The 12,840-nt window shown below is 39.5% G+C and overlaps 1 protein-coding gene across 1 annotated transcript in view; it reads left to right on the top strand.

Moving 5' to 3' along the window:
* The window catches only part of EXT2 (exostosin glycosyltransferase 2), a 173,127-nt gene extending 172,216 nt beyond the window's left edge, over window positions 1-911 (top strand). Inside the window, exon 14 of the mRNA XM_037838816.1 lies at window positions 131-911. Coding sequence (XP_037694744.1) covers window positions 131-269 — 139 coding nt within the window. The 3' untranslated portion in view covers window positions 270-911. The remainder of the gene's footprint in view (window positions 1-130) is intronic.
* Window positions 912-12,840: the final 11,929 nt, after the last annotated feature.

Here is a 12,840-nt window from a genome sequence, read left to right as displayed (position 1 = left end):
GGGATACTTGGGTTTCTTTTACTGCTGTTGAATATTATGTATTTTACTCTCATCTCTCACTTTCTCTTTTCTCCCCACCCTACCTCACTCATTCTATCCAATTCCTCTCCCCTCACCCCAAACTCCACAGGTCCGAGTGCATCAACAAGTTTGCTTCAGTCTTTGGGACAATGCCTCTCAAGGTGGTAGAACACCGAGCTGACCCTGTCCTGTACAAAGACGACTTTCCTGAGAAACTGAAGAGCTTCCCCAACATCGGCAGCTTATGAAATACACCCTTGGCGGAGGTCTACATGTTAAGCTTGAACAAAGGAAGAGAACCAGGCCTCCTCGGCACTCTGATATCCTGATATCAGGATAGAGCATTTCAGGATGGGAGGTTGACATACTGGATCTTGGCATATACCTACCTAACCCACTTTCTCAACAACAGAATCTGGAAGGAATATCTAAGCACCTTGAGCTACGCATCACATCATCTGTTCTTGTGATCCTTGGGCTCTCCAGTGAGTACTTTTTGAAAATGGCAGATGGAAGCCTTTGTGACACACTCATAATTTAAATCCAGCTCAGGCTCCTTTCGTTTTCAGTTCTGTTGCAACACTGTGAAATGAAACTTCACTGACTCTAAGACTGCTGGAAAGGAGAAACCTGTTGATGAATTTCAGATTTAGAAAATCATGTAAAAGAAACCCAGACCTCACTTTTAGTTTTTTCAAATCAGTGAGTTCTTTGGAGGAAAAGCCAGGCCTACGAGTTGATATAAAATCCAAACATCCTATTGGGGTTTAGGTATGCCTCGGGACTTGGGGCATACTGACTGCTATGTTGGGATTCTATAAGTTCAATGAACTGTCCTCATTGGTTTGGCTTTTTGATATGATTAAATTTATTTTTTATTCCTTTTTCTACTATGTCTTAAGCACTGATTATTGGTAGTCCAGGGAACCATCTTTCTTCTTCTGTGTTGTTTAATTCCATCTTCTAGCCTTGAAGACAGTGCACTGCTCAGGTCTGGGAAGACACATAGCCAGGAGGTATAGCTGGTTCCATGTGCATCAGGCATAAGAAGTTCCCAAATTCTAAATGTTCTAAGAGCCAGAAACCTCCAAAGAAATCAGTTTGCTTCAGGATTATACCCAGCCAGTGTTCTGTAGGTGCTCTTAGGGAAAAATAGATGGCTTCTCTTGGCCATTCACTGAGTCACTCTAGCTAAGTACCATGTTGTAAAAGTTGAGGGAGTTGTAACCCCCAACCTAAAGGGATGCTAAAATTTCCCTCATTCTTTCGGTATAAACTTAACATTAGCCAGAGAGGTTCTGGCTAATGTTAAATACTGCTATAGCAACTGCTTTGCAACAGTCATCAGTATATTTAAATCATTAAATTTCAGCATTTAGTAATACTGCACATGTGTGAATTATACCTCTTTAAGCCCAGTTGATGAACAAATCTACTCTGGCAAATGTTAAATTTTATGGATTTGAAACAGATTTATCTGGCTCTCATATTAAGATTAGCCACAGTTTGGGCTTTAGCCATAACATGTGTCCCAAGAACACAAAAATACATAACAATTTGCTTAGAATATGGATATAATTACTGAGTCCTAGTCGGATGCCAGTTGAAGTCACTAATATACCACCCATTGTTCTGTCAAGCAACATGAGGTGACCAGTTATTATGCTGTAGGTTTTACACATGCCTTTGACAGGAGTCACTTCAAGTATGTTCTTACAGACTTTGAGAGGTCAAAGAAAATTTTCAGAAGTAGCAAGATTAAAGTGGAAATAATGAGAGTTTCATCTTTCATATTAAGGAGTGATAGGATCATTGACTGTTAAGACCTGAAAGGGAAAGGAGATCCTGGTTCATTTATTTAACAAATGCAGAAGCTGTGATTTGTTCAGTGTAGTACAGCTGCAAACACAGGTTCTTAATAACACATAGGGAATACGGGAAGGCATTTGTCTAATATTTATACTACTGGGGACAGAAGGCAAGAGAAAAGTATTTCTGTTATCACCCAGATACCAGTAGCTGGCAAAACCAGTGAGAACCTCTGACCTTTCTAGGGGTTCTCCAGCTTGTTTTCCAAGATGTGGGGCAGGTTTGGGGTGATGGCCTAACATCTCCGTGCTGACACTGTATGTTATATCACCCTCAGTATTACACCACCAGCCTAGCTGCTTCAGATGTTGCTGCCCTTTTGTCACATTGCTGAATGCACTACCTTGGTTGCTGGTTCCTAATTCATTTGTCCCTTCCAAAAGGTAGGTTTGGTTGTTTTGGGGGATTTTTTTTTCCTTCTTTTTTTTAACCCTTGTTAGCCCTTTGCTTTTGGATAGGGAATTCTTCCATCCGAGATCATTGGGAGCCCTTGGGACCTGTGTTAGTGTGACTCTAATACCTTTTTAGGAGGTATTAGACTTCTTAGGGCATTAAAACTCCATTTTAAAGTACCCCACTACCCCCAGAAATATTGGGGGTTAAATCTTGCAAAATAGCATAAACCAATTTTTACTGTACAATAAGTTTTTATATCCTAGGCCCTTGAAGTAAACCTCCAAATAGGGCTTTACTTATGAACAGGTAAGTGGTACAGATCCCAGGTCAAAATGCAGGACAAGAATATTGCAAGTAGTCATGATTAATGGATTCAAAGGGAACTGGGGGCTCTACCCTCTTGTTGGTGCATTTCTGAGCTGTTAACCAGCAAGCAAAAGCCCGGCCCCCAAGGGCTCACCCAGGAGTTTGGGTTGGGATCATCTGCCCTTGGGATGCCATAGAGCCTAGTTTCAGAAGCGGAACAGTAATGCTAATTAAAATGTCATGTTTTGGCCTAAAGCAGACAACAGCTGGTTTTAGATTAAGAAATCTTTTTAGAGAAATTGCGTCCTGCTGGCCTGTAGAGAAGATGAACCTGAGCTGGCTGTGGCACTGGCCCAAATGTGTGCACTGAACCACTGCCTTCAACCCCAGAGACCTCATTGGGATGGGCCCACTTGGAATGCCAGGGTTGTTAATACTCTTTCTGCTGGTTAATTTTAGATAATTATTAATATTTTTATCTCATATATTTTACCAAGCCTCATACATGTTTTGGCAGAAACCTCCTTTCCTGGGAAAATTTGAGAGAAAGTATCACTTTTGTTTTGAGCATCTCTGGTTCTTTTCTGTCAGTGATGCTGTACTGTCTCTTCTTACGCAGCATCAAATTCAAAGCCCTGACTACTCTGGCATCTCTGCCAAAGCCTTATGGTCTTCCACATGTGCTTCTAACTCAAGGGTTTTAGATCCCAGTCTCTCTGCTCCCTTTGGAGAAAAGTAACCACCATACTAGCTTATGCTGACAGAGACTGAGTGCTGGAAGAGGCACCCTCCTTTTTGCTCTCATTAGCCGAAGGGTTGCTAATAACCCTTTGAAAACAGCTTCTTCCTGGGACAGTAGTCTTCCAATAGACACCAAGCCTACCAGGAGACTGGAGTATACTTATCACTCAAAGATAGCAGGTTTCTAGCCACAAGTTCTGTCGATATGGTTGCCAGGCTAAAATCCAGGAACCTTTGAAGGTTTTCAAGGTAAAATCAAGAAGGAGATGAGGCAGTGATGGGCCTGGGAAGTGGTGGAATTCTGGTGAGGCTCTTCCTGGCAGCCCTCTCTGTAGTCAGAAGAGCCTGTGGAGACCTAGCTTGAGAAGGGAAAGGCTTTGGGTGTTGTGGTTTCCTATCACCTACCCATCCTGAGCCTGGTGGGTTTCCTTTGCTTTGAAGAGAGTAGCTTCTTTTTTGGGCAGGCTGCTTTTTCCATTTCTCTTGGCCCAGGTAGTCTTCTATTGCAGTAAGAGCAGCCACTGGCACAGAGAGACAGAGACAAGGAATGCTAAATTGGCCCCAAACTTCTTCCAGCCACTTCCTGAGGAGAGTTCTGGCAGGATTACTAGCCATATTGGCAGACAGTCCCATCCAGGAAGACTTTGGAAGCAATTTGAGCTTTCCACTGCAGGGCCTGAAGGCATATGAGACCCATGGGGCTAGTCCCTGCCCAACTCACCCAACTCACCTCAGAACCCTTTTCTGAGCCCTGGGGCACCTATTCTTGGCCAGTGTTTGATACCTACCCGTTTTTTATTTCTGGAGTAAAACCAGGGATGGCTTTTGGCCCCAGTATACTAACTATGCATGGTTTGACAATCCCCCTGAACAGGCTTCATCACGGAGCTTCTCCCCACAAAAGAATGTCAGCCAGACAGGACTCTGCTCTAAATTTAAGGTTTTTCCCTCTTCAGGGTGGGAGCTGTGAGTTCATCTAAAGACTGGGTGAGAGCATTCTAAGCTGAATCCACAACCTCTCTTCCACCTCCATTAAATGTACTCTCGGTGATCCCCAGCTTCCCTGGGAGGGTATGTGGCTCTGTACAGGAAACTGTCGGACCTTTTTCATTTCAGATTCACCATTGCTGGCAACAGAAGGAAGGTAACTGGGGAGAATTGGGACCCCTCTCCCAGCTTTCCAGGCCTCTTTCTTTTTTCAAGAAATAGTTTTGAGTCATCAGCATCTATGTCTGGCATTTTGTTTTTCTCAAATTTACATCCTTTTCAGGGAGGAGTACTTTCCTTTCTCTTTTCTCAGCTGGTTGGGCCCCTAGTTGCGTTTTTTCTCATTCCCCTGAAGGACACACAGCTGTCAGGCAGGAGACAAGGAAAGGGAAGGATGGATGCCTCTGTGCATCTCCAGAAGTATCAGGCAGCTGTACCTGCTAAAGGTTTCTGCAGCAAAACACCATCTTGTCTATAATCTCTCAAGGAGCTCTACATGGAGTGGGAGCCCCTGACAGAGCAGAGACTGGAATCCATATGTCTTACACCAAAGCCACCAGTCAGTCCATGCCATTGTATAGAGCCTACTCTTCAGAATGGATCTGTTTGGGTTTTTATGTGTAGCCACAAACTTACATCACTAACTAGTCTCATACCCAAGGATGAACTCAAGGAACTTCTGGTTTTCTGGTGATCTCAGCTGAAGAACAACCAACTAGTTGCTGATCTACCTGAGCTGAGGATGCATTTATTCAGTCATTCAGTTATTCTGATTGTTCATTCATTCATCAAAATGCAATTTTTGCCAGGCACCGCATTGGGTCCTGGAGATAGCTGAATAAGACAATGTTCTCTTCTCAAGGAGCGCAAGTTCTAGTGGGGGTTCTTGATCAGTTATGTAAGCCCCAATCAGTGGCTTAGGACTCAGCACATAAGTTTTAGTCCCAACTTGAAATAGCTGATATGCTGAGTGGCCTGGAGGGTGTCCCCTTCCATGCCATAGTTTCCTCCACTAGAAATTGGAGATCGTAAGGGCATGTTGAGCTAAGCTGGTAAAATGGAGTGATGCATCACATTTCTTCCCCTTCTCTTCACCAGGGTTTTACCAGCTTTACCTAGTGATGCTGGCAGCCAGCCCTCTTCTGGCCCCTGTTGCTGTTTGCCCTGTTACCAGAGAGCCTGTGGGTCTGGATCCTATCTGGCCCCGTCAGGGTGGATTACCAAATGAGCGGTTCTTTTGCCTCAGTCCCTTTCCTGGGCTATAAATAAGCCCCATGTTTATTTTCTTAGGTTATTGAAATGAGCACTTGGGATTTGGGCCTCTTGACTAGTCCGGAGAGCGCCCATCCGGTGCCTGGTGAGGGCCCTACATGGCTGGCTGCTGTCTGAAGCTATTTGGAATCTCCCCCTGTGCTTTAGATGTGACTTAATTTTCAACGGAAGAGCTGTATGCAGCTCAGTATCTGCTGATTTTCAGGTTTCAGCTTTCTGCGAGCTTCACTGCCTGCTTAGAAGTAAAGTTGTGTTTCTCATTAAGGGGATAACAACTACAATTGAGGTAATTAACAAAAATTGTGCATTGGTGGCAGCAGCTCCTGTAGGATTTCCAATAGTCTTTCTAAAGTAGATCCTGAGGGACTTACCATTATCTTCTCCTTTCTGACTATCCTGGGCCAAACCTTTGTCCTTGTTTTCTGGATATCATTCCAGTAATTTCTCTTCTAACATCCTTGTCCTTGTCACCAGTTTGGTTTGATGTTTTAACAACTTATGAGGCCAGATGAGGACCTCATAACTCCATTTTCTCCAGTACATGGAGTACATGTTTTATTTTTTGTTTTTTCCTCCTCTCATAGCACCTACCTTTGAATGATACCCCAGCACTTCTTTGGAAGTTCTAAGGATGATGGCTCAGAGCAAGACTGATGCTCCTTTTAGTCCCCATAGCTGCAGCATCTCAAGGGAAAGCATGACCTAGGACAGTCTTGGGTTAGAAAGACAAATATCTGGCACCCCAGTACAATGTATTATGCTGTGTGGAAGTCTGAAAACTAGGAAATGTTATGCCATCCTATAATTACCAACACCACACTGCTGAGTGGGAACTTCCTAAAGGGTCATTTCTGGCTCCTTGAGGCTTTGATAACTCACCAAAAGTATCCCATGAGACCATGAGCAGGACACAGCATTTTCTCATAACTTGGGCTGAAGACCATTATCTACATTTCAGGGTGGATTAGCCTGGTAAGTCACACTGTAGAGAAATCTTTATGTGGACACAACCTGAGTGTGAAGTCTATTGATGAGGAGAATTGCACCTAACAACTACACTTTAATTCACTTTCAGGGGAAGGACCAAGAGAAAGTAAATTTTTACTCGTGTTTTTGGTCTGTTTGCTCCTAAAGATTCCTTTTCTTAAAAGAAAAAAAAAAAATTAAAAGTTTGTTCTAGTAGGTTCATTCAATCAATAAATATTTATTGAGCACTTATTCTGTGCCAAGCACTGTTCTTGGTGTGAAGATGTGAGAATGAACAAAAACACATGCCTACCCTCACCAAGCTTACATTTTAGAAAGGAAGACAGCCAAAGCAAGTAAATGAAAATAACTTCATATGGTAGTAAGTGCTATGAAGAAAACAAAGCAGGTTAAGGGAGGATCGGTAATGACTTAGTCATGAAGCATAATTTTAAATAGGTTGGTGTGGTGGTTTAGAACTATATGTACCCCAGAAAATCATGTTCTTAATGCTAATTCATTCAACATTTTGATGAGGTTTCTTCATTGAAGGTGTGGCCCAGTGTGGGCCTTAATCCTCTTACTGGAATCCTTTATAAAAGGGATCAGTACAGAGAGAGAGAGAGAGAGAGAGCCATGGAAGCAAGAATTTGAAATCAATGAAATCCAGAAGAGATGGGAAAAGACCAGCAGATACTGCCATGTGCCTTGCCACGTGGCAGAGGAACCAAGGATCGCCAGCAGCTGATCATGAAGACAGCATCACTTTGATGGTGCCTTTATTTGGACATTTTCTCGGCCTGAAAACTGTAAGTGAATAAACTCTCATTGTTTAAACTTGACCCATTTAATGGTTATTTGCTTTGAGCAACCTTGGAAACTAAAACTGTTGGTAAGAAGGTGACATTTAAGCACATATCTAAATGTTGACACAGGGTGAACTGTGAAATCAGGCAGACGGAAGAGCTAGCCTAAACGCCCTCAGTCAGCAACAATTTCAACTCTTAAGAACAGCAAAAACCTCTATGTGACTGCAGTGTATTGAGTGTGGGAGAACATGGTAGAAGATGGTGCCCAAAAGGTAAGCCATAGGGCCAAATTGTTCTAGAACAATACAGGCCAAAGGAAGTCACTGGAGAGTTTTAAGCAAGGGAGTGATGTGATCTAAATGGCATTTTTAAAGATCATTTCAGCTTCTGTGTGGAGAAGAGTGTAGGGAGCAAGAGTGAAAGAAAGCAACTCAGGAGGCTCTTTGGGGGCCCGGGTAAGAGGTGGTGGTGGCTTAGATTAGAATGGTAGTAGCAGAGGTGGTGAGAAATTATATTGGGAGTAGAGTCCATTGGATTTACTGGTGAATTGAATGTAGGAGGTGAACAAATAAAGGATTTACAGCTGACATTTTTTGTCCAGAGTAACTGAGTGTTACCATTGACTGAAATATGGAAGACTAGTCTGGGTTGAGGGCAGAGAAGAGTTAAAAGGAAAAATCAAGAGCTCTGCTGTAGACTTGTTAATTTTTGAGACGTCTATTGGACATGTAAGGGGTGTGGTTATTTAAACAGTTGGATATCTTGAGCTCTGTAAAAAAGTTGTGATGAAAATATAAATAGATGGGATTTTAAACAATAGAACTAGATGAGATTGCCCAGAGAGTCAAGGTGGGTGGAGAAAAGAAAAGGACTTGGCCCAGGTATGGGCTTACTCTAAAATTTACAAGAAGGAGACTTAGAAGGAGTAGCCAGTGAGTTAGGCGGAAAACCAGGAAAGTATCTGTAAGATAGACTGTGATAAATTAAAGATGCATATTGTAAACCCAAAGCACCCACTTAAAAAAAAAAAGTTCTTACAGAAAATAGCTAATAAGTCAGTATTGAAGATGGAATACTAAAAAAGTGCTCAATCAAAAAGAAGGTAGAAAAAGAAAGTAAATAACAAACAGACGGTGCAAAAAGAAACAAATAGCAAGACAAACATAACAATATTGGTTTAGTAAATACTCCGTTGAAAGGCAGAGATAGACTGAAGTAAACAGCAAGAGCAATTAATTAAATGCTGCCTATCAGGAACACACTATAATACTTTTTAAAGAATTATAAAAAAAAGTAAAAGGATGGAAAAGATAATACTAAGCAAACACTAATCATAGAAAGTGAGGGTGGTTATATCAATAAAAGGCAGTGAAGTGCAAAACAAGAAATATTACCAGGGATAAAGAGGAACATTTCATAATGATAAAGTTGTCATTTTATACAAAAGATATAACAAGGTATACATAATGCCTAAGCACCTAATAACAGTGCTTCAAAATACATACAGCAAAAACTAACAACTAAAAGACATAGAAAATCCACAATTGTATTTGGATGTTTCAACACTCCTCTCTTGGTAATTGATTGAATAAATTGACAGAAAATCAGCAAGGATATAGATGGCCTGAATAATCTACCAACCACCTTGGCTTGATTGACAGGTATAGAGCACTTCACCAACCAATAGCTGAATACACATTCTTCACAAGTGCACATGCAATACTCACTACGAATGTGCTGGACCATAAAATAAGTCTCAATAAATTCAGAGGAATTGAAAACATAAAGTGTGTTCTCTGACTCAATGGAATTAAATAAAAAATCAATAACAGGTATCTGAGAAAATCCCCAAATAGTTGTAAGTTAAGTAACATGTTTACATAATTCATGGGCTGATAACGACACAAAGGAAATTAGAAAATGTTTCAAACCGAATGGAAATGAAGACGCAACATATGAAAATTTTGTTGTGGTGGAGCTACAGTAGTACTTAGGGGGAAATCTATAGCTTGAAGTGCTTTTATTAGAAAAGAAGGAAGGTCTAACATCAGTTAGCTAAGCTTCTATCTGAAGAAACTGAAAAAAGAAGAGCAAATTAGAACCAGAGTAAGCAGAAACAACAAAGAGGGAAAAATCAATGAACTAGAAAATGAACAAAGAGAAAAGTCAAGCAAAAGCTGGTTTTTAGAAAAGAACAATTACTGCTCAAAACTGTTCAAGGAGGGAAAAAGAGAAGACACAGATTACCAGTATCAGGAATTAAAGAGGGTACACATCCAAAAGACATTAATAGGTCAATATATATGAACAATTTTGTACCAATAAATTCTACAACTTAGATGAAATAGATGCATTCTTTGAGAGACGCAAACTAACAAAACTGCCTCAAGAAATAGGAAATCAGAATAGCCTTATATCTGTCTATTAAAGAAATTTAATCCATAATTTAAAACCTCTCTCAAGGAGCTGTCTAGATCCAGATAGTTTTACTGGTGAAGTCTACCAAACAGTTAAGGATGAAATAGCACCAATTTTATTCACACTCTTTGAGAAAATAGAAAAGGAGAAAGTACTTCTCAACTCATTTTATGTGGCCATTGTTTCCCTGATTCTAAAGCCAGACAAAGACGATTACAAGAAAACTACAGATCAATAGCCCTCATGAACATAGATGCAAAATCCTCTACAAATATTAGCAAAATGAATCCAGCAATATATGAAAAGGATGATACAATATGACTATGGTATTGAAGTTTGGTCCAATATTTAAAAATCAATCTAATTCATAATATTAATAGAATAAAGGCGAATAACCATATATTATGGCAGTATGCATAGGAAAAGCATTTGACAAAATTCAACATCCACTCATGGTTTTAAAAAAAAGAAAAATACATTGCAAACCACAAATAGGAAGGACTTCCCCAATCTGCTAAAGGATATCCACCAGTAAACTAAGTTAACATAATTATTGGTGAAAGACTGAATGCTTTCCCCCTGAAAGAGGACAAGGATGTCTGCTGTCACCACTTTTACCCAACAATGAAATGCAAGTCCTAGCTAGGGCCACAAAGCAAAAATAAATAAATAAATAAATAAAATAACAAAAGTCATGTAACTTGGTAGAGCAAGAGTAAAACCTGTAATGCACAGGCATATTCATATATATATAGAAAATCCTAAGTAATCTACAAAAGAACCACTAGAATTTAGCAGGGTCACAGGATTCAAGACCAAATGAATGATAATCAATTGTATTTCTATATACTAGCAATGAGCAATTGGGGAAATGAAATTTTTAAAATGACATTTACTGTGGCATCAAAAAATGAAATAGGGAAATTTTTAACAAAATATGTGTGAGCCATGTACAGTGAAAATTACAAAATGATGGGAAAAAATTAACATCTAATGATCTTATGATGATGATAAGAGATATACTGCATTTATGAATCGGAAGACCCAATAATGTTAAAATATCAATTCTCCCCAAACTGATCTATAGATTTATAAATTTAACTTGATTCAGATCAAAATTCTAGCAGGCTTTTTTAAAAATAGAATTTGACAAGCTGATTCTAAAATAATACATATGGAAATGCAAAGGACCTAGAATAGCCAAAACAATTTTATAAAAGAACAAAAAAGTTGGATGACTCAAATTTCCTGATTTTAAGACTTTCTATAAGCTGCAGTAATCAAGACAGTGTGGGATTAGCATAACAACAGACATATAGACTAAGGGAACAGGACAGTCCAGAAATAAACACACATATATATGGTTACTTGATTTTGGACAAAAGTACAAAGGAGAGCCACTAGAGAAAGGATAGTCTTTTCAACAAATGGTATCAGAATAACCAGATATCCATAATTTTAAAAACAAACTTCATACATCACACCATGTACAAAAATCTACTCAAATGGAGCCTAGATCTAAATGTGAAAGCCAAAATGATAAAGCTTATGGAAAGAAACACAGGAGAAAAAATTTGTGACCTTGAATTAGGCAGTTTTCTTAGAACAGTCACAAGAAGCATGAACCATAAAAGAAGAAAATGGACAAATTGGACTTCATCAAAATTTAAATCCTCTGATCTTTAAAAGATATTATTAAGAAAATACAAAGACAAACCACCGACTTGGATAAAATATATACCATATAAGGTTATTTGTAATATATATGTATGTATGACAAATGGTACATCTAGATATCAAGGAGATAAGACAACCCAATAAAAATACAGGCAAAATTTTTAACATCAGTTCATGTAAGATGATATATGGATGGCCAATAAGTGCATGAAAAGACCCTCAGCATCATTACTCATTAAGAAAATGCAAATACAAGCCACAATTATTAATGACATGTGCCCAAGCACTTCTACTCTTTGGTATTTATCCAAGAAAAATGAAAACATACCACAACACAAGGATTTTACTGAACTTTATGTAGCAGCTTTATTCATAATAGCCCCAAACTTCAAACAACTCAAATGTTCAACAACAGATGAATGAATAGACAAATTGTGATATATCCATACAATAGAATACCACTCAGCAGTAAAACTAATGAACTACCAAGACACGCAGCATGGATGAGTTTTCAAAATATCCTGAGCAAAAGAGGCCAGACAAAAAATAGTATATGCTATGTGGTTACATTTATATGAAATTTTAAAACAGGTAAAACTAGAGTGACAGAAAGCAGATCAGGGATTGTCTGGGGGTAGGGATTGACAAGATTGGGGCACAAGAAATGTCTCATGGTGGTGGTTATATGTGTGTATATATTTGTTTAAACTTACCAACCGCTACACTTAAAATTCATGGTTTATGTTATAAAATTACACCTGAATAAAGTTGATTTTTAAAATAAGCTGATGGTTAACATGTCATCTTTTACAACTCCTCTGTTTTGCCATGGACAAGTATCCGTTTCCTTTACTCTGGATGTTTGCTTAGGACTTCAGGATCTAGGTTGCCTCCAGTCCCATGGCCTCCATCTAGTGTTTTCTGTTGTGTTGATGTGGAATGCAGACTTGCCACCCATCCAGCTGACGTTTATTAAATGCCTGCTCTGCCAAAGAAACTGTGCCAAGTGCTGTGGCTAAATAGGTGAAGACACCATTTCTGCCTTCAAGGAGTTTATGATGGTATTGATAAATATGAGAGGTGAATCACTGATAGTCATGTGTACTGTGTAAGGCAGCACATGACGTGGGTGTGAATTTTACACACTGCCTACAAAGGGAAAAAGAATAGGATCACTTCTAACTGGGTGGAGGAAGGGGTGTTTGAAATTAGCTCTGCAGAATTAGTAGGTGGAGATGGGCATTAGAAGGGCATGTTGGAAGGTTGGGGCAGCAAGAAGACAGGAAAATATAATAGATGTCCAGGATTTGCTGAAGCACTGAGTCCTTGTTGGGGAATTAGAAAAGATGGGCTAAGTAGGAGTTTAGAGCTAGATTGA

This window comes from Choloepus didactylus, chromosome 6 (genome assembly GCF_015220235.1).
Source record: "Choloepus didactylus isolate mChoDid1 chromosome 6, mChoDid1.pri, whole genome shotgun sequence".
NCBI lineage: Eukaryota > Metazoa > Chordata > Mammalia > Pilosa > Megalonychidae > Choloepus > Choloepus didactylus.
This window is presented reverse-complemented; position numbering and strand designations above follow the sequence as displayed.